Genomic DNA, 22,349 nt, shown 5'->3' with positions numbered 1-22,349 from the left:
TTAGGAGAAAGTAAGGTCAGGTTCATCTGGTGTGATTCCAGTGTGAGGGGGCTGGCAGGATGTTCACTAATGTGAACTCGGGAAGACAGGCATTTAGGTTTTGTGCCTGTAGAAGGTAATGAGGGTAGTGGAATCTAGACTGCTAAATTGTAATTAGATTGTGCTAATGTTAAGAAGAACAGTTGAGTGAAAACTCTAGAGTTGAGGGTCCAGTTAATATGTTGAGCACTGAGATCAGTTACATCAAGACCAATGCTAGGGTGCAAAACTGATATATGAGAGAAAAAGAGTATCAGCAATTCTCTATTAAAATACTATTATTTTGTACCCCCCCCCCCCCCCCCCCCCCCCCCAATTCTTAAAGGATGAATTGTTATTTCAGAAGGTTTAAAATGTGTAGATTCTGCTAAATTCCTGTTTTGGTAATAGGGGTCTAGCTTTATTCGCTGTATCAAACCTAATTTAAAGATGACAAATCACCATTTTGAAGGAGGACAGATTCTTTCTCAGCTTCAGTGTTCAGGTAATGTTTTTCTTCTGTTTATTACTTTGGGTATTATAGAATGGAAGCAATAATTTCCTAGTTTGAACAGTTGCTTTCTTGAAGGTAGCTTATTTATGTCTTATGAACAGTTATTTAGATTCTTGGTAACTTTAGTACCAGTAAGTTAGCTCTCGGTCAGTAGAGCCCTAGAAATAATTCATCTGAACAGCCATAATGTCTCTTCTTCACAAGAAGAGTTGGTGTAATTTCCATTGGTTGCTTTTCCATTGATTATAATGAGAGTTTAGCCACAAAGTGCCTGTGTAAGAAGCCATATAGCCATATATTGGTGCATAAATTTAGATTTCCCAAGGCAGAGTTGAATCCCTTCTCTTCGTATTGCCCACAAAGTCAATAGGGCAGCAGTACAGTCCAGAGCAATAGGATTCCTTTAAATTACTGTGGCAGGTGAAGTGTTAGAAACGTGTGCATTTAGGGGCAGTCAGTTACAGCTGAAATATCTCATAATTGAAACATATCTTTGATCTATTAAATATTATGAAAGAGTTGAATAGTACTATTTTTTCTGCTTTTCTGTATTTTTGTACTTAATTTTTGTGCTTAATGTTGTTTTTTTTTGAAGTCAAGATACTTCCAGGTTCTGCAGCTGATGGTTTGACCAACCCATGTTGTTTTTAACATGTGACGTTATCATCACAAAAGCTTGACAATTTTTCAGCAATCAGAATTACATTAACATCTCTAGTAGTAGGTTTCTGCAGCTAATACCAATTACATTTTAGCAGCTAATACCTAGCAGTGCAAGCACACTAAAGCAAGCACTGCATATGTATTTGAAGTTGTGTTTGCACCACGTCTCGCAAAGGTCATTGACATGATGGAAATAAAAGCCTGGTTGGGCATTATTTGCTTGTTTTTCATTTTATTTTAAAATAAAAATGTCAGTTCTGCCAAAAAGAAAAAAATATTTAGGGTAAGTATTAGATTGGGTGTTACTTACCTCTCCAATAGGAAGAAGATCATATGGGCTTTCTTATCTGTTCAGTATTAACCTTTTGTGAGTGATTACATGATCAGGAAATATTACAGTCTGGATCGAGTCCCATCTGAACTTTGTGGTTTAATCTCTGAACAATGTCTTTAGGGCTTACATCATAAACTATTGGTTATAATAAAAATCACTGCTTCCTTTGCATTTTACTGATACCAGCTTTTGCACATGTGTTTCTATGAATTTAGGAATGGTGTCAGTTCTGGATTTGATGCAAGGTGGTTTCCCTTCACGAGCTTCATTTCATGAGCTATATAATATGTACAAGAAATACTTGCCTGAAAAATTGGCTCGACTAGATCCTAGGCTGTTCTGCAAGGTAAGAAACAAATTCTTCACCTATAATATCTAGGACAGAAAATGTATTGGGGGAGGGTGAGGAGTGGTGGTTTTGAAGGAGGCAGAATATAATCCTGACTGTTTTTGGTGTTTCAGGCACTATTTAAAGCCTTGGGACTGAATGAAAATGATTACAAATTTGGGCTAACCAAGGTGTTTTTTAGACCTGGCAAGGTAATGTTTCTCTTGGACTTCATGAATATAAATCTTAGAATAATTTCGGTTGGAAAGGGACCTCTGAAGGTGACATTGCTCAGAGCATTGCTAAAAGTATGGCCAGCTTAAATAAGGCTGCCCAAATTTTTTGTAAATAGTGTTCACTTTCTATGAAAAAAGCCAGTATTAATACTGATACAGTTTGTTTCATAGTCTTGTTGCTAACGCTGCTCAATTCCTAATGCAATGTTTGTATTCCCAGATGTTCTACCAGTCACTTAAGACTTATGTTGACTATTAAAAAGAGCTAGTCAGAGCAAAGAAAAAGTATTTTCCAGTAAAATCTATTCATAGCTGAAAACTCTTGCTGTGATTTTGAGCATTGCTGTTGCTATGCAGAGAAAGATGAAGTAGGGAGCTGTTGTGACTGGAAAGGAAAATTATTGTAGTCCCAGAAGAATGTTCTTCCTGCCATAATAACAGAAAAGTAATAGTGCAAGATTTTCAGAAAAGGTTGCCTGTAGTTGGATTCATACACAAAGGTTGAAAACTGAGAAGTGTTTTCAGGGCTTTATTTCTTCCCAGATACATGTCTCAGAGTTGTGGAAGGCCAGAGTAAGTATTCAGGATATAGAGAGAATTGTGGCAAGAAATATTTTTAGTGGTTAATAAATGGTTGGATTATTCAAAATGCAAAGTGTTACACATCAATTAAACAAAAAAGCCCTGTAGTCATTTCTGTTATCATTAATGAATAAACCGATGCCAGATGTACCTGCTCACTTGAAGTAATTGAAACTGATATAATGATTGCATACACTCAATATGCTCTTAAATAATAATGTCTAATTCTCTCTGTTCTCCTGCTCTGTAAAACATTTTTTTGTTTTTATTCTTTAGTTTGCAGAGTTTGATCAGATAATGAAGTCTGATCCAGATCACTTAGCAGAGCTCGTGAAACGGGTGAATCGCTGGCTCATTTGCAGTCGTTGGAAAAAAGTTCAGTGGTGTTCTCTGTCAGTGATTAAATGTGCGTATTTCATGTTTTATTAAATCAAAATGTTAAAACTATAGCTAAGCAATTATTATCACCTTGAAATGTTCCCAAGTACGGGTAAGCAGATGGTTACATACTAAAGTCTGAGCAATTGATTTCAAGGTTGGTGAGATTTTTTTTTTTATTGTTATTTTTTAAATGCTTTATGTTAGGTACGTACAGTGGGACTTAGAGCAGGGGTTTTTCAAAGTGGGACATCCAGCCCACCAGCAGTCTCCTGAGTCCGGTTTGCTTCAGTGCTTGCTGAAGCCTGGGCTATTGCACAGAAATGACTATCACAGGTCTTGCAGGGGAGAGACTTCTGCATCAGCAGGAAAGAACAGTAGTTCAACTCTCAGCTAACATGGAGTCACGTAGTTCTGGGAAGTGCCTGCACAGAAGCTGTCATCTCCAGACAGAAACTGCATGTTTGAAAGCACTGACCTGATTATGGGGCAAGCATTCTCTGCTCCAGCAATTACTGGTGATGTGCAAATAAGTGCCTATCACTATTGATTTGCAGTTCCTAAATGCTTGGCCTTCCCAGTTTACTGAGCAGAGTAGGAGTGAGGCAGCGTGGAACAGAGATTGGTGCTTGTGGGATGCTTCAATAAAGCTATGTGGGAGGTGGGCTAAGGTCTGATGTGGGATGTCAGGGATCTATATAATAACATGGAGGGTGGAAAGTATACATTAATATGGGAAAGAAAAGCATAAAGGCCTCATGCCTTATGGCTGTGTTTGGGCGAGCACAGTTGTGACATCTGTGTCCATCACTAATTGGCTACTATTTGTTGCTATTTATACTAGGGCAAATAGAAATTATAAGTTCTTTTCATATAAGTTTCAGATATCAGAAATTGTAACACTAAAATAATTTTTGACCTAGAAATTTATGCCATTTAGTCAGGAAGATAAGACACAAAGTCTGTCACTGTGTCCAAATAGTAGCAACCCAGGAAAATAATATACTGTTATGATGTCCCTTACTTTTTTTTTTTAGTGTTTTATAGGAAATTAGAAGCTAATTTTATATCCAGAATAAAGCTGAAATAGTACCAAAAAGTAGAGTGCATCTTTATGATCACCTAAGTCCAGTAGTTAAAAACCACTTTGTTCACAAAACATGCTCAGCTGATAACAAAAGGCAGCATTGATCTTTATGCATCTATGCTTCATCTAGTAGACATGTAAAAACTTAATTTATTGTTGCACTTCTGAGATACTTGGCACACATGCTAGTACCTGTACCTTGACATTATTCTGTTTAACTGCTCTACTGGTCCCGGCCATTTGAGTTTTAAGATGAAGACATTATTGGAAAAACAGATGGAGGTTTTGTTTTGTGTTCTTTAATTTCAGTATTGCAGAGAAATCCTCCTCAAAGTTGCAGGCACTTTATCTCTAGTGGCTACTTGATTACCCTTCAGCACAGTACTTAGATTTTATGTTGAGCACTTCCTGCTCGCTAGGTCCAGTGACTTTTCACTGAGGTTACTGATGTCTGTGAATCTCTGTGTGTGTGTGCGCGTGCATGCATGCGTGCAAGTGTGCGTGTGCTGAATTCTTCCTGTTTGTTTTGGGTGGGAGCCCCCATGCCTTGGCTAAGGATTGTGAATTCTGTTGTCTGCTGTGTCCTAAGTATTGTGGTATAGACCTAGCTGTCAAGCACATGTTGTCTGCATAGTTTCGAGCCATTGAGTGTGTGAGTAATATAGGAGTTATGTTAAATTGTAGAAGCCATAGAGTCTCAGTATGTTTTTTCTGTTTACAGTAAAAAACAAGATAAAATATCGAGCCGGTGCCTGCATTAAGATACAAAAGACTATTCGTATGTGGCTGTGCAAGAGAAAGCATAAACCACGGTAAGAGAATGTTCCTTGGTTGAATAAAATGGATTCTTAATAATATTTTCTTGTGAATGTAAAGAGGAAATTTACTATGCTTAACTAAATATATCTGAATTCATAGAATGATGCTAAGAATGACTGAGAAACTTCAGGAGGTTCTGTGTTCCTCTTCTCTTTCAAAAGGTGTATAGACTAAATCTGAACCTCCTAAGATATATTTGTTTAGCTCTTTGTTAAAGTCCTTCAGTGATAGCCTAGTTATTAGAAATCCTTAGTTAAGCCTCTCTAAATGAAACTTAAGCTCATTATTTTTTGTCCTTCCCATTCACACCTTCCTTTATAGGCCCCCTTTCTTTTTCATATTAAAAATAATTAACGTGTTCCATCTGTCTTGTCTTCTCTTGAAATTAAATATTTCAGTTAGCTTAAATGTGACTGCATGGAATACTGGTGGAAAAAGCACTTCAGTCATTATATTTTGCTGACATCTTTTTGTTCTTTGGTAGAGATCCAACTGTCTAGTTTTATAAAATGTTTTCTTTTGCAAACTTTGATAAGTATATTTCATTTTGTACCATGGCATTTCTGACTATGGCCCTGTATTTTTAAGCTGTTCTGTACTCATCTTTAATGATTTAGTTTCTACTTTTTGTGCCTTGTTTTCCTGAATCACAGTTCAGTGATTTCTTTCTAGGAAGACGTCTCTGCAGTGTTGTAACTTGCATGTGTGGCCTTCAGCATTGGTTCTTAAAAAAAGCTCCATGTTTTCTTGGACTCTTCCCCAGACTTCTCCCTCTAGCCCCTGCACCCATGGGGCTAATGACTAGGTTCATGTAGTCAGTCCCATAATTTGAATAAGTGGAACGACTCAACCTTTATCCACTCCAGTCAAAATCCTCTAGTGGATACTAGTGCTTTGTTATTGAAAAAGCATCCCAAAGCAATAACCAAAAAAACCCAACCCCTCATGAAGTCTCAAAAAACCTGCCTTTTTACATTTTGAGTTGCTGTCTGCTAATCAGTTTGAAATATTGTTTGCAAAAGCCTCCGTTGCTTGGTGACTTCATGTGATAACTTTTGAATTCCAAAAAAAGAGAGTGGGTTTTATCAAGAGGCATAACTTGTATCCTGTATCTGCTTCTTTAATGTGAGTGATTACTGGAAGCTTTAAAAATATTACCTTATAAAAACATCTTGAGATACAAATAAACTGTCTTACCTTCACAGCATTGATGGCCTGATAAAAGTGCGTACACTGAAGAAGAGACTTGCTAAATTTAATGAGGTAGTAAGTGCTCTGAAGGAGGGCAAGGCAGAGACGAGCAAACAGGTCAAGGAGCTGGAGTATTCTATTGATGCATCAATGACCAAAATTAAGGTATGATAATAAACAGAGAAATAGTTCTTATTACTGGAATCTTTTAAAAACTTTAAGTTAAAGACCAATGTATTTTTCTTAATAGAAAAGACATTTTAATACAGAGGTCTTAATTCTTAGAGGCACTTGGTAAATCCTCTTTAAAATTACTTGTGAATGTAACTTAAGTGAGTCCTGGTTCTGGGTGCGTACATTTAGACTTCCATAATATTATCTGTCTTTCAAAATTGGCATTAGGAAATGCAAAAATGCATGTTGATATTGTGAGAAAAGTGTTGTTAATAATTTGCTTATTGCTTTTATCATTGGAATAATTAATATTAACAGTGCTTTAAATTAATTAGGACATGTACGCATTTATCACAGAGTGAAGAGATTTATATTCCACTTATGAGTTTTCTTCAGACTTGATAGTAAAGAGAATTCAGCTTGCTGATTATGATTCAGGATCTATAGTTCGCTGTTTCTTGCCACAAAAGCACATAGAGAAAATGAGAGCATGCTGGGGTTTGCAAATGTTAGAAAAAACCTGATGTGTTGAATTTCTGTTTCATGCAAAATTATAGCTTTCCTAGTGTAGCGTATTAAGACTTTCCTATTTAAAATCACAGTTGAAAAGATGATAGCGTTAACCTGTCAACTTAGAGCTCTCTTAAGATAATAATTAAGACAAGATAATATGATCATCATGATGCACCATCAGGAAAGGTCAGCAAACGTCCCATATTGTAGTTTTATTAGTATGTCCTAATGTGAATTGTAAAATTAAATTAAATTGTAGCTATGAATGAGGTTTGCTACACGTGTAGCAAAGGTTATTGTTGTATTTTCAACCTGTTATTTGCTATTAATAACTTTTTTTAAGAAGTTATTCACAGCACAGTCCAATACTTTTTCTGCATGCAAGCACACATAGTAAGAAAGACTATTCTGTGCTATGACATAAAAGGCAGAGCTGTAAATAGCCACTCTAGCAGCTAACAACATGAAGCACAATGCACGTAGGAAGCCCTTAGTTTTCATTTTAGCATGGTGATAATTAATTTCTGTTGCTTAAAACTGCATGGTTCAAAAAAAAAAAAAAGGCATGTTTTAAAGAGAATTCATGCTTAATTTCAGAGATAAAATGGAGATTAATTTGTATGGTTTTATGTGAGAGAGGAGAATAAGGGGAGTAATGGATCTCCAGGATTTCAGGAAGAAAGGGGAAGCTAGTGCTCAAGCTCCCCCAACCTAAAGAGCATATATAATTTAATTGTACTGCTCAATGCTCTCACTTTTTTTTTTTTCAATATGCATGTTTTAAAAGTGAAGTGCAAATGTAAGAGAATATAATCCCCTCTTCTTATTTTAATTTTGCAGACCACTATAATGACTAGGGAACAGATACAGAAAGAATATGACGCTCTAGTGAGAAGCTCAGAGCAGCTTCTGAGTGCACTACAAAAGAAGAAGCAGCAAGAGGAGGAAGCAGAGAGGCTACGACGCATCCAGGAAGAAATGGAAAAAGAAAGAAAGAGACGTGAAGAGGAAGAAAAACAACGAAGAAAGGAGGAAGAAGAAAGACGTCTGTGAGTCCTGATAAGTTGCTGGTTATAGAATAAGAAGAAAATAGGAAAGGGTTAGGGTTGCATTTTAATGAGGTCATTTTTCACAGTCCTATGCTTAAGGAGTTGCTGGGATTGTACTCCTGATGTGCTATGCAGTGTCAAAATGCTTCCTTTCCCAGTGATTTATAAGCGTAGTCATAATAGAGTATGAAATAAATTATATGATGCAGCTGCAAATACAGATAAACTTAGAAAGTTTCTTGACTTTCAGTATAGTGTCCTGTCATCAGGACTGTACTGAGTTCTGGATTACCTGTCAGTTTTCTGGGAGATCCTTTCCTATCTCTTGTTCAATTGCATCATAATAACAGATTTTCATTTCCTTCTTCTTTTTTGTAATAGGAAATCTGAGATTGAGGCAAAGAGAAAACTGGAAGAGGAAGAGAGGAAAAAGAGGGAAGAGGAAGAAAAACGTATTCAGGTTAATGTTTTAGCTGTGTGGTGGTTTGGTTTTGGTTGTGTTGTTTTATTTTTGTGGGGTTTTGTTTGTTTTGTTTGTTTTCTAATTTTTAAAAGAATCTTCTTTGCAGCTTCGGACCTCCACTGAGTCTAACAGCTTCAGTTTCTAAATATGTGTCTGAGAATCGTTTGGCAGTGTTGCTTTAGTAATAAATGTAAAGCACAAATTATGATTAGGGCATCACAGATCACCTATTTCTAATTCACATGCAAGTTCTGGTCTTCTGAGTAGAGGTACATTTGCTTTTAAAGGGTTTTTAAAGTTATTTTAAAGTTAAAAATACGCAACAATGGAGAACCCTAGTCTAGCCTTCAAAATTTTTGCCAATGTTCTATGTCAGGCAGGTCTGGCACTCCCTTAATAGAAATCATGCTTGGAGCTCGGGCTGTGTCATGTACCAGCTTAACCATAACCACTTTCAGAATATTAGTAATAATGAGAGGATACAGGACTGTCTCTAGTAGCCCCTGTGGCTACTTTCATGTAGAATAAATACATGCAGTTCAGCCCCTGCTCCTCCACAGCCTACCCCTTGATTCCTGACACTTCTTGCCATCCCATCATGAACTCTCACTCTGAGGCTGTTTGGCCACTTCACGCTTGTGTTCCTGTTGTGTTTGAGATTGCCTGGGTCAGCTAGGAGAGCAGTTGTAGAGAGAAAAAAATCTTTCCTGTAGAGGCAGTTGTAGTGAGTACAGAGCTGTGGTCACTGATATTTACAGACTCTTTTAAGCCTTGACCATGATTAATCAGAAGCAGAACTTTTCTGCTCTTATCTCGTTAACCCTGGAGTTAGCCTAGCACTGCTTATCCTCCTTGCATCTGCATACTCTTTTCTATCCCCTCATGCTTATTCTGGATAAGCAGTTCACTGGAACTAGCAGAGAAATTATAGCTTAACTTTGATGAAAAATTACTCTTTCCTGTATTATTAGCTCTGTGCTTTAACAGTGCTACCAGCTTGCAGAAGTTAAACATAAAAAAGAGTAAGCTTCTATTTGGTTAGTCTTTAAATTATTGCTTAGAGACCATTGCACATGTGCCTACTGTCTTCTGAGAAATTCATAAGATAAGTTTGCATTCAGGGGCAGTTTAAATGGATTAAACTTTGTTCACTGAGAAAGTAAGATGGCCTATGGCCAGAAGGTTTTAAAACCTGGTCTGCCGGCACTCTAGGGACCATCTTTATGTTTCTTTGTTTCTGAGATGTGAATATCTGCAATGCAGAATGTAATTTACACTTTTACTTAGAAATGCTGTTTGAATACAAAGCAGATAGAAATCCCCTACTAGATTACCTTTCTTTTGCATTCAGTTATTTACTCATTATCTGTCATTCTGGTGGTTGTTACTATCAGCTAATCTAAAATGGGATTCGTGGGGTAAAGTCACTTGTATTACTACATTGCGTTAGTGGTGCAAATTCTCAGTGATGAGTGGGAGGTGGCTTTGTCGTCTTTGTTGGCTTTTGGGCAGCAAGAAAAGTACTGCTAAGCCGTGAGGTGTATGACTTTCAGAAATATGAATTGGATGGCTTCATTTGCCTTCCTGTGTATGCAGGACCCTTTGATAAACTGCAATTACAGTTTTACTCTGCAGAAGCAGTATATCGGTACTGCGTCTACATTGCTGTAGGTTGGACTTTGACCATTTGCTTAAATTCAAAACCTCAGAGTTTTCCAGTGTTTGACTTGATCTCTTTCCAAAAGGAACCATGGATCAATATGCAAAGCAATGCCTATTTCAAAGTCCTATAATGCCAAGCGCAGAATATTAAGGGAGTATTGTGTTAGTGTTATGGAGGAATAACCATATTCCTGTGTATCATGAGTTTGAATCAACCTAAAAACTTTTTAACTCTAATATTCATAATAGCTTCATGTTTTTTAAATAAGGAATAACTGATTGGCACTATAATTTAAAAACAAGATACAAGTGGTGGACAATAATTATTTGATAAACTATAGAAAAACCAAGATGCGGTCTGTAGCTGTTTTGTTTTTCTTGGGACTGCTGCTACTTTGAAATGCTGCTACTTTTTCAGTTCTGTAAATTTGCATGTTTTGGAAGCTATAAATATACCACTAGGAATTTTTTTCTAATAATTTGCTTACATAGCATTTTCATAGAATTGTTTGGGTTGGAAGGGATCTTAAAATCGTCTAATTATTTTGATTTTGATTGGGTAAGGTTAAAGGTGTATTTTTCATGAAACAGGCTGAAATTGAAGCTCAGCTAGCTAGAGAACGAGAAGAGGAAACCCAGCACCAGGCAGTGCTTGAACAGGAACGTCGTGATCATGAACTTGCAATGAGAATTGCCCAGAGTGAGGCAGAACTCATCAATGATGAGGCTCAGCTTGATTTAGGATTGCGCAGGTATGGAATTAAGTGTTTTTGTCTCTTGTAAAATTTGCTTTTGCTCAAAAACTGTCTCCATTTTGCATCTTGCTACATCGTAATTTAGTAGGTGCTTGTGAATATGACTGCAGTTCTCTTTTTGAGTTCTGGCAAGGATGGTAGCCGATTTAAATTATGATTTCTATGACTCATTTAAACTACTGAATGGAATTTCTTCAGTGGTAAGTATAAATTATACCCTTTCTGGTATAGTAGTAATAGTTGTATCAGTGTCATGATTGGTAAGTTTTTTAAGGTATAATTAATATATTTAACGTAGATGGATTTGAAAATTAAATTTTGTCTTACACTTTTTTTTTTCTGTTTTGTGTGAATTTTTATGTGTCCCAAGAAGTGCTTGGCTTTTGGTATATGGATCCATGTTGCGTGAAGAGCAAGAGCTCTTTACATGTAAAGGAAGATGCTTTAGAAGCAACTCAGAAGTTTAAGTAAAAATGGTACTTATTGGTCAAATTGCCTAAGAAGACCTATAAACATGATCACATAATTGGTGACTTCATTAGTGCTAGTCTGCCCAGTTTGTTCTTGTTGAAAGAAGAGGTGTAAGAAAATCCCAAGTGATTTCATGAGATTTCAAGCTCCCAGATTTGTTCTCTTTGTTACTCAAATTTTATCTAGATATGTACTTTTTAAATAACTGTGTGTCTTTGTGAGATAGCTGGGTAATTTTTTTGTTATGTACAATATCGGGTTTTAGACACACTAAAATTGCTGTAGTTTTGTCCTAATTTATAAAATAGTTGTATTGTCTCAGATAAGATTTTGATATACTCAGTTAGATGTCCAATTGCTTCACAGACAGCGTTCTGCAGATTTTTCATACTTCATTTGTTTGGATAGTGGTGCAATATTTTAAAGGTAAACTCAAAGTCACTCTAGTGCACCAACCTGGTAGAATTCTCTTAAATACAAAAGAAGGGAGGCAATAGGAAAGAAGTACTTGAGCAATTCAGTAACTTTATAGTAAACTCTAATCTCCACAGTGTTTCCAACTGCTCATGGATGATTCTGGTATTTGTTTTTCTTGTATAGTCCCAGAATGGTAATGACTGCCAGTTTCTCTCCACTGTGTAGGTAGCAGCAGGAGCATGAAGATACTTTCCTGAATGATTGGAAAGTGCAGAATGGTTTGAATGCGTTAACATAGTGATGTAAATACTTTCTTGAACAAGTTAATATGTAATTCTAGAAAAAGCAAGAGAGAGATTTTTCAGCTTATTATGAGGGGTTTTTTAGCCATTAGCAAATTTTTTCACTTCAGTTTCTGCAGTCAACTTCAAAGAGGTTTAAGCATGTCCAAAAATTGAAGAAAGTGCTTTTAATTTTCGCTTTGATTTGATTTTGTTTTGGTTTGTTTAAAAACAAAACATTCTCCAGACTCCAGTGCCTTCTGTGGAAATCCAGGGGTAGAGTTCCACTTAACTGTAGGAATTGTCTAAAAGGTAGGAACTGTGGGAATTAATTGAAATTAAAACTATTTATTGGTTTGAAAAAACCACATAATAATTTATATAAATTTTCAGGACTTATTTTAACTGATGTCAATTAAAATTTCATTAGAATCTAAAGAAGTTATATTCTGCCATCTTCTGTATTCAAGATAGGCATGGTACCATATGATACACTGGAATCACTGTGAGTTTTATGTATGTATATTTACCTTTTTTGTTAAATTTTGCTTTTGTTAGATAAAGCAGGTATCGCTCCATACTGAATTAATGCAGTGTAACTGGTTCTACGGTGTTTTCACACAATTTTGTGAATTATAACTTCCTGCTTATATTTCTGTTGGCATGAATAAAGGGGTATTTTTCCATTGTGCTGAACTACCTGTGTAGCGGAAATAGCAAGAGCAAGGTGAATTTGATGTGCCACTTTGAAGGAACCCTTGTATTTTGCTCATTTTTAGGGAACAATGTCATACTTGCTTGTTGTCATATTTGAAAGTGAGTAGCCCCTGCTTCATTTCTTTTCTCCTTAGTAACTTGCTTCATTCACCATTAGTTTTCATAGATATTTAAGGATTCATAAGTAGTTTCTCTGAAAAATATACTCATTGGCTGTCAAAGAAGAAGAGTTGTTTGTTGTGTCAGTAGATAGATCGTTTTTTATTTGTGCTTATTCTGTTCTGGATACACTGGACTTCTCCTGACTTCATCCAATTGCATTAGTCATCCATAATTTGAAAGCGTGTGTCATAGGGATATACCGCACGTAGGGGTGAAATAACAGAAGTGCTTAGCACTTAAATAAAAAATTAGTTAAATAATAACCATCTGTTTTCAACTGCAGTATTTTTTAATTATGTGTCTTATTGAAGCATATAGTATAGCATACAGCACCAAAATAATGTATCCCCAGTGAAAGTGGTGTTAGTATATCTGTTCCATGCCTTGCATGGAGCAATCCAAACAGATTCTAATTTGTACCATATTCAGTGCTACATGTGTGTATGTGTTGCTCTTCAGTAAGGCAGTTGAACTCACTGTTTTCACAGCTTGTGTGAAGAAACCATTTGTTCCGTTACCAGAGTACCTACAAGAGAATTGCTGTTATTATAATGTGCTTATCCAGGCATAACATACAACAGTAGCATGTCTCAAAAATCTTTGATGAGAGAGAGCAAGAAATGCTATGACCCACCTTTTACTTTCTTTCATTATTAGAAAGGTAACTATGAAGTAGTCTATCTAACATAAATATCTTTTATTTGCAGAGCGGATGGAACAAAACTGCAAATGACTGCGTATGGCATTTTTTCTATTTGAATTCTCTAATAGAAAAAAAGCAATACTAATTAATTAAAATAAAATTGATATTGTCCTCTTATTTACTAATACCCCATAATTATCTTCACATTGATTTGTAATACCTTATATCCACTACTTTGCTGATGTCTAATAAACAAGGTAATAATCTAATATACCTAAAAATATCAAATTAAAGACCGTTATGTAATTAGTGTAAACATTTTGACATTCCATCCATTTTTCCCTGCCCTGTGTGATTTATTTCTCTTTGCAGAATCAGGACTGTATGTATGCCTATTAGAATGGAAAGGGATTTAAAATAAGTAGCCTTTTGTTTTATACCCTTGAATTAGTTTCAGTTTGGTTGGCAAGAGACTTCCACAGTTAAAAAGGCTGTTTTATATTAATATGTTTGGTTTATGCTTATTTATCAATTTTCTTATAGGGAACAAATGGCCACAGAAATGTCAGAAATATTGTCTAGGTAGGTGAGAAGATAACACCAAATGAATCAATCATTTATAAAAGGAAATCACACACATGAAATGGGTTGAATTATTATGGAATGAAAAATACTGGCATCTGGGGTGTTTTAAGTGCTAAGCAGATAAAAATTATTTCTTTCAGATAAATTTCCTCTATCAACACCTTTTTCAGCAATTATTTTTCTGCTATTTTAATTGATAATATATAGAAAAAAGAATAAGAATAGTTCACGTACCCTGGTATTTTGTGCTCTGTTCTCTTTTCACCTTTCATATAAAGATAATAGCAAACTAAGCTCCACATCTTTCAAAGGAGTGTTTCTACAGATTCACCACTGAGCTAATGAGGTTATTTAATGATAATGTAACTGTTAGTGCTGTTAATAAGAAGATCTTCAAGTTACAATTTCCTTCAAATAAAAGCAGTTTTGAAAATTAGCATGTCAAAAGCATATTAAAACCCCTCTTAAGACATCTAAACAAAATCCCCTTCTGAGATTTCTTGAATGCTAATGCAACATTTTACACACAATGCGGGAGGGAGGGAGAATGGAGATTTTGATCTGAATACAATTCTTCTGGAACAGTCTCATGCTAGTTTCTCTTAGAATACTAATTTTCTGTTAAAATAAATTGTTATAATGTCTTCCATATCAGTGAGTAATTAGAAAATATTTTATGCAGCTTGAGGACAGAAATAACCTTTTGACATTCATTTTCTGAAGCTTACATAAGAAGTAAAATTGTTTAGTTTTAAAAAGTGACTCTTGTTAAGAAAGGTACTATGCTGTGTATATGTAGTCTGAAAGTGATCAGTCTTGTGTGATTGATGGATTTTCCAGTTGTAACATTGAAAATTGGAATGCAGCTGTTAACTAATTTATTTCTTGCAGTGGTATTTCAAGAATAGGAATGAACAATGTTGTGTGTAATTAAATTTGCATGTGAATTTAGATGGCTAGTTTAAATTGCATATATTGATATAGTTCCAATAACAATGGTCAGTTCTTAGTGTGCAAAGTATCACAGAACTTTGGGCCAAAACACAGAGGCTCTGTGTTTCGGTCAAATTCAAAATACAATATGTCTTACTGCATGCTTGTTTAACTTTTTTTTTTTTTTCCATATGCATTATCACTTTTCATACGCTTGGCACTCTTGACTTGAGACTGACAATTTTTTTAAGTCTGAAAATACTGTTTATGATACATAACTTTTGTCAGATTGAGTGGTGAAAGACTGAACAGTGAAGACTGATTATCAAGTATGATGCTGCTCTTACTGCGAGAATGTTATGCTTAAAATCATGTAGAAAACAGAATAATGATCTGCAGAGTGCAGAGGAACACTGGAATGGAAAGACTAAGCCGTTCAATTGGATTAGCATTCTTAAAGATTACAAATTTAACCAGAGATCTTACAGCCTAGTTCTGCTGCTCTGAATTGTGTAGCAAACTCTTAGAGTGGTTGGGTAGTGTTGCTAAATAAGGAAAATCCATAGGATTTATCAAATTAGGTTCAAGAAGGTTAAGAGACCAGGCAATGGAAGTTATATTTATCAGCAGTCTTTTAATGTCGTACAGGTATGCCAATGATAGCAAAATATTAAAATATGTGTTTTGAAGGAGACTGTAATGATTTGTTTAACACTTACAAGTAGTGCTTAGGGTGAGGAAAAGTTCGTGTCCCTCATCTATGTACTGATTAAAAGTCAGACATAATTTTATGTTAGACTTCTCAGACTCTGTAACTGGAAGCTGTGTGTTGACTCAGATTAGTAGCATGAGTAGGCATAATTAAGCTGATGCTGCAATAAACAGTAAGATCGTGTATTTTTAGTTACATTTGAAGAGATGGTTCAGTTACTATTAAAAAGAACATTTGGTTAAACAGATTGTTTTATTCTATGAAACTTTAATTGCATTTGTTAACTGCTTTCAAAGCTCCTACATCTACATGGAGTTGTTAACTAAAAAGGGAAAATAAACAACATCAAACTCCATAAGACATTTATGGAAAAATAAACTTCAAAATTATATTAACTGGATTATAAATACTGTAATATGGTAATAGTCTCACAAAAATACTGTAGCGTGCACAGACTTTAAATTAAAAGGCCCAGTTTCTCCTGGTTTTCTCTCCTGGGAATTTTTAATGTGACATACTGCATCAAGTATTTTGCTACCCTGTTAAATATCTAGTTTATTCTGAACAAATCTTCACAGATCCGGAAAGATAATTCAGTTTGCCTCATGTTCTTAGTCATGGGCATTATGCAGAGGTTGGTAAAATCAGGTGGCTGTTCTTGAATTCCTTAGTGTTTAAAAAGTGTTCCGATCATCACTAAATGTTGAAGTGTTTTGAACTTTGTTTATATCCAAAGAGTCATGGGAAATTTGCCCCTTCTAAGGGAGAGTTCTTTCACTTCTCATCCATACAATTTTTAAGGAAAAAACAAAAATAATAATAATAAAAAGAAATCTGGTTTATCTTTATATGCATACAGGCAGTGTTTGTTTCTTTGTTAGTTATATGGATAACCTTATACATATTGTTAAGATGACAGAGATTTTAGTAATGATTTCTCATTTCCATTTCCTGTTGACTTTGCATACTACCTGCAAGATGAATACCTTTTGTCTTTGAAAAACTGTTTCTGGATGATTCTTTTTATACTGGTCAGCCTTTCTTCTGAGAGTTTCTGAGTTCTGAATGTTCTTCTGAGAGTTCTTTTGTTCTCTTTTTTTGCCTTGGTACCTCTTGACAATTTCCTCTTTCCTTCTCCCCCTCCCCCTGTGAATAAATACTGCCTTTGTCAGGCAGCTAATTTATAATTAATGCAGAATTAATTTGATTTTTTTTGTCTCAACTTAGACTTGAGTCAAAGACATGGAATATTTTTTATGGTCTTGTAACAAGGATTTTGTCCTAGTCCAGTTTTAAACAGCAGAAGAAACACCTTTTCTTACTTCTTGTCTACTCTAGAAATACTTCCCCTCATCTATTTTTATGAAGGGAACTAAAAATGTACATATGGCTCCTCTTTGTTGCCTGTATTCTGCATTTTGACTCGTACTAAGAAAAATGTACACCAGCATGGGGTGATGTACACATAAATAGAATATGTATCTTTTCACACATAAGGGGTAATTATTTATGAGAACTCCTTTTTAATGTCTAGGCAACAGATCGGGTTATTAGATGATTTTGGATGTAAAAGGTGCTTTCACTTTCTCTTAATCATTTGAACATCTTGAAAATAATATGGTATTTTGCCTTTTAATTCAGTCTCTCTGCTGCTGGTTTTCATTGTAATAAGCGTGTTGCGGTGTTGATTGTGTGGGATCTGTTCATCCTGTTGTAAAAATTCCTGTTTCATACTTTAAAAAATGCATTTCTATTTTTAAAAAAATGGCAGGGGTCCTTCAGTTCAAGCTACGAAAGCTGCTGCTGGTACTAAGAAGCACGATCTCAGTAAGTGGAAGTATGCAGAGCTTCGTGATACAATCAACACATCCTGTGGTAAGTTTGGTTTTGGTTGGTTTGGGTTTTTTTTACCTGATTTGAGAAGTCAAGTTGTAGTTAATATGAAAGTTGTTACTTTCTTCCTGTGACAAAGAAGAAAGTTTTTTTATTGCTTGTGAATTTATTCAGGTTTGAATGAATGTTAATTTAATTTTATGAGCTTCTATTGCCCTAAAGGGAACAGCAAACTAACCTATTTCCATATTGAGGAAACAGAATTTCCTTTGTTACATCCTTTACTGATTGCATATTTGTGATGTTAAACTGCTTGGGCCATGAGATATGCATTATAATTTTTTAATTAAATTGTCTCAGTTTTATGTATTTCCACAAAGTGAATAACGGTTTTTGTGCTTTACCAAGAATATGTGTGTTCTAAGAAATATTTTGCTATCACTTCTTGCTGTCACCAAATCACAAAGAAGTGAATGACATGTAAAGCACAGAATAAAATATTTTCTGCCTTAGATGTTCAGATTATTACATAATTTTCAGAATGTGTAACTTAATTTGGGAAGTTCACAGTTGGGACATTAATTACTTTTCCACCAATGTTATGAAGATAGAAACACAATAATTATTACTTTATTAAATATTCCCTCTTCTGATTGAAAGCAGTTGGTTAATTTCTGATTTAAGGTAATTTAGAATTTCTCCATGGGTGTAGAAAATGGAAACAAACCCATTCTCTTCATTTTTGTTTAAAACCTGAGGTTAGCTCCAAATTCTGACTGTGCATCTGTTGTTTTCACATCTGAAAGACTGGAGCAATGTTTTTGGCTGAATAGGTGGTACAGTAATACTAATACTAATGCTAATATGTTTTTGCCCCTAGTGAAGCCAGTTTGGATACTCTTAAGATATTAATGAAAAAGCTTTCCAATTGTTCAGTCTCTTAGTTTCATGAAATTCAGAAAAACTAAAATATGTCTTAAAAAAGTGGAAGAAGAACCTAGATCTGAGCAGTCACATTGCCTTTTTTTTTTTCCTTCTTTTTGTCAGTTGCAGACATAAAGTTCAGCAGTGAAATTGTCTGGTTCTGAACTGTTTGACTTGTGATAAAGTCAACAGGCAAATTTAGTGAAGTGAAAATTTTATTTGTAATATTTCACTGCTTCATATCTCACAGTAGAACAGCTGCTTTGGGGACTGCCATTACTCTAAAGGTGAAAATGATATATAGCACTAAAGGGACTTTTTGGGCCATAAAATACAGGCCCTGTTGCTGCAGAGAATCAGGTTTTATTATATAACATATTAGTATTAAAACGTGCTCTAAAGTTCTTCACCTCAATATAGAAAATCATTTCATAAATTATTCAAATTTTTCTCACTTTTCTGTTCATTCCTTATTTTTGAGACAGATATTGAACTGCTGGCAGCTTGCAGAGAAGAGTTTCACAGAAGGCTAAAGGTGTATCATGCTTGGAAATCCAAGAATAGGAAACGTAATGCAGAAGCAGAACAGCGTGCTCCCAAATCAGTTACAGACTATGGTAAGGAAAAACAATTTTGTGTTTCTAATAATTTTGGTGACAATCTCCAAAGAAAATATTTCTAGAATGACTTTTGGGTTTGCTAAGTTGAAGGAAATTCTTGGGTTTCTTTAAAGAGTGTTTTTATATTGATTCAAGGTAAATATTTGAAAAGATTGGAACTGACAAATACTTCGCAGAAAGTACAGTACTTTCAGGAGACCCAGATGTACTGAGTAGCTCTCCCTAAGACCTTTTCTCATACCATCTTACGTCTGTTAAAAATAATTCTTGATTTGCTATTGCAGTTCCTGGCATTTTTCCTAAATGATAATTTTCCATTTATAAAACTGTGGTTTGCATTTTGAGACTTTTGAGATTTGTTTTTAAGGTTGTTTTGAACTCTGTAATTAAAAATGTTGCTTTCTGAGAGTAGTCAGAGAGAGTTTATTACACAGAATTATAATGAGGGATAGAATAGAGGTTCTAAAAATAGTTAGAATCTTAGAATTGTTTAGGTTGGAATAGACCTTTAAGGTCATCGAATCCAACTTGCAAACCTAGCACTACCAAGTACAGCCCTAAACCATGTCCATAAGTGCTACATCTCCATGTCATTTAAATACTTCCAGGTCTGGTGACTCCATACTTCCCTGGGCACCCCATTCCAATGCCTGACAACCCTTTCAGTGAAGGCATTTTTCCTAATATCCAATCTAAACCTCCCCTGGCACAACTTGAGGCCATTTCCTCTTGTCCTATCACTTGTTACTTGGGAGAAGAGACACCTGCCTTGCACCCGTCCTTCCAGCCTGTCCAGATTCCCCTGTAGACCCTTCCTACCCTGAAGCAGATCAACACTCTTGCCCAGCTTGCTGTTCTCTGCAAATTTACTGAGGGTGCACTTGATCCCCTCATCTAGATCACTAAAAGAAGATACTAAGCAGAAATGGCTCCAATACTGAGCCCTGGGGAACAGCACTTGTGACTGTTTTCAAATAGTCCATTTAACAGAACTGCATGGGGTTGTGTTTTTTTTTTTTGTTGTTGTTGTTGTTGTTTGCTTTGCTTTTTTTTTTCCTCTGAAAAGTAAGATTGGAAGGAATCATTCTCTGTTATGTAGTACGCTGTTACATTTAGGGTCCTGACACAAGCAGAAGTGTTGGTGATAGCGTTTTTTTCCCATTATTTTATTCTTTCACAAGGTATAGGTATATAGACACAGATGCAGATACTTTTAAAAGGTGCTAATAATTTCCTCATTTACAGTACTGTAAGACTTACATACTTGAGGTTCCGTTCTCTTTTTTAAAATTTTGAGTGTTGTCATCCCAGAAACAGAAATTGCAATATCAAGTTTTGTGTAGTTCCTGCTTTCTTATTAGACTGTCATTCTGCTGATTTCATAGATGGGTGTTTATTGTCAAAGCAGTGCACTAATGAGAATAAGTGAGTGCCTTTCAAATTCAACAAGGTGTTATAGGAGTTACCATATTTAACACTTGCAGACCTGAAAATGAGGTGTTTGGTTTCTGGAGCAGTATTTGCAGAGTGAATTGTTACTCTCTTCCTGCCACCCACCCTTAAAGTCCAGTGATTGTCTGTTATAAAAGGAATCTGAGAAATTAACAGAATCATAGCAAACGGATATAATAATTTAGTTGGTTCTTTCCTGCTGTCTTCTTAGTACATGATTCTTTTGTTCATGGCCACGCAGTTAATGGGAGAGGCTCAGAAAAGGGAAAAAAGGGCAGAAGATGCTCTCCCCAAAGTCCCGTTAGCCTAGGATTAGAGCATTGTCCCAGGACATGAGGGGTACAGACCCCAAGGGGCACAGGTGCCCTAGTTACTCTCAGCATTAGTCCTTACACAAAGGTGTCTCTTTCCCCTTGATTAATTTACTGAGTTATATGCATTGCTTGAGCATCACCTGAGAATTTGAGCTTTTGAGGAAACTTTGGTACAGATATATGGCAGGTGAAATCTGGACCCCTGGAAAAGATATTACCAAAGAACAGGTCCTTGTGGCCATGCCTAGTAACATTTATTTTTTTTTAAGAAAATTTATGACTGAAACAGCAGGAAAGGGCATTTGAAGCACTTGTGCAAAGTGGTAAGTTACTCTGCATTTGAGTTTATAAGTTCTGTCTGGAGTTAAATGGCTAAAATAATTACTCATGCACAGTATTGCCAATGGGGAGTATTAAGGAGCACCTAATCTTTGGATTTGTATAAACAAAGCTTGGAATATTCATGTCCTTATCACAGACATTTGCAGCATGATTTTCAGTGCCTTTCTATTGCATTTCTGTACTTTTCTTGAAATACAGCTTTGCATTCCTAAAGAAACATTGCAGTTCAGAAGAAAGTCAATGAGCGTGACCTTAGAAGAGATTCTCATTAATGTCCGAAGTAATTTTTCCTATTGCAAATATACTACATGGGCTTTTCACATCTATGCATTACAGTGATCTAAGGGAGTAGAAAGGAACTCTGTTTTCTTAGCTATTTAAGCTAAAATTCTTTCAGGTGTCAGTGAATACGTGCTTCAAGTGGTACACTTTTTTCCTATTGTCTTTTCACTGATGTAATATGATTTCACAGGTATTCCTTAGTTAAGTTCATACATTCATTATAGAAGCTAAACATCGGTTTGTGTTTTATTACTGGAATAGGCAGATTTGGTATTAATGGAGCTCTGGAATTTTTTTCCTAGCAGAAATGTCAAAAATTAAAAGGAATATATTAATTAACTAGCAGATTTGTCAAAGCAACCTGTGTTTAGCATCTATACAACTGAGGTTTCATAACAGGCATTGCAAATCATTGAAGTAATCAATTCCAAAATTAAATCCTGATGAAAATAGAAGCAGTTGGATATCTCTGAAACTTGAGGAAAGGAGACATTTTATATATGTCTGTGAGCAAAAAATGCATAAAATACTTAGCTCAACATCTGTCATTTTGTAACTAGGATTTCCATTTGTCTATCACCAACATTGGTAAAAAATATTGAGGTAATGAACCAATAACTTATAAAGGATCAACACTTTAAAGTTTTGTTCAACATGTAATATTTGTTCACAGATTTTGCACCATTTTTGACCAATTCACGTAAGTGGGAAGATGGTTATTTAAGCTAACTTTGAAGAATAGGAAGATTTGAGAGCTTTATACTAACATTAATTAATCCAGTGTTTTGCTACACATATACATAAAATTTAATCATTAAAAAACCAAAACCAAAACCCAGTCTATTTAGCAATTTGGTAATGTTATTCAACTGTTGGCAATTGCATGTTACTCTAG

General features: G+C 35.3%; 1 protein-coding gene across 4 annotated transcripts in view; it reads left to right on the top strand.

The window, feature by feature from the left end:
- Positions 1-22,349, top strand: part of MYO6 (myosin VI) — a 79,069-nt gene that overhangs the window by 49,944 nt on the left and 6,776 nt on the right. The window contains exons 19-32 of one of the 4 annotated variants that reach the window (XM_061358392.1): positions 430-523; positions 1,745-1,875; positions 1,992-2,069; positions 2,952-3,081; positions 4,862-4,952; positions 6,165-6,315; positions 7,678-7,886; positions 8,268-8,346; positions 10,603-10,763; positions 13,522-13,551; positions 14,001-14,039; positions 17,459-17,562; positions 18,930-19,061; positions 22,128-22,154. In XM_061358392.1, coding sequence (XP_061214376.1) covers positions 430-523; positions 1,745-1,875; positions 1,992-2,069; positions 2,952-3,081; positions 4,862-4,952; positions 6,165-6,315; positions 7,678-7,886; positions 8,268-8,346; positions 10,603-10,763; positions 13,522-13,551; positions 14,001-14,039; positions 17,459-17,562; positions 18,930-19,061; positions 22,128-22,154 — 1,456 coding nt within the window. The remainder of the gene's footprint in view (positions 1-429; positions 524-1,744; positions 1,876-1,991; positions 2,070-2,951; positions 3,082-4,861; positions 4,953-6,164; positions 6,316-7,677; positions 7,887-8,267; positions 8,347-10,602; positions 10,764-13,521; positions 13,552-14,000; positions 14,040-17,458; positions 17,563-18,929; positions 19,062-22,127; positions 22,155-22,349) is intronic. The other 3 variants (XM_061358393.1, XM_061358395.1, XM_061358396.1) reach the window with 3 other exon arrangements.

This window comes from Neopsephotus bourkii, unplaced genomic scaffold, assembly GCF_033783945.1.
Source record: "Neopsephotus bourkii isolate Nb327-2 ecotype Australia unplaced genomic scaffold, CSIRO-AGI_Nbou_v1 NB_941, whole genome shotgun sequence".
In the NCBI taxonomy this organism is placed as follows: Eukaryota; Metazoa; Chordata; class Aves; order Psittaciformes; family Psittacidae; genus Neopsephotus; species Neopsephotus bourkii.
This window is presented reverse-complemented; position numbering and strand designations above follow the sequence as displayed.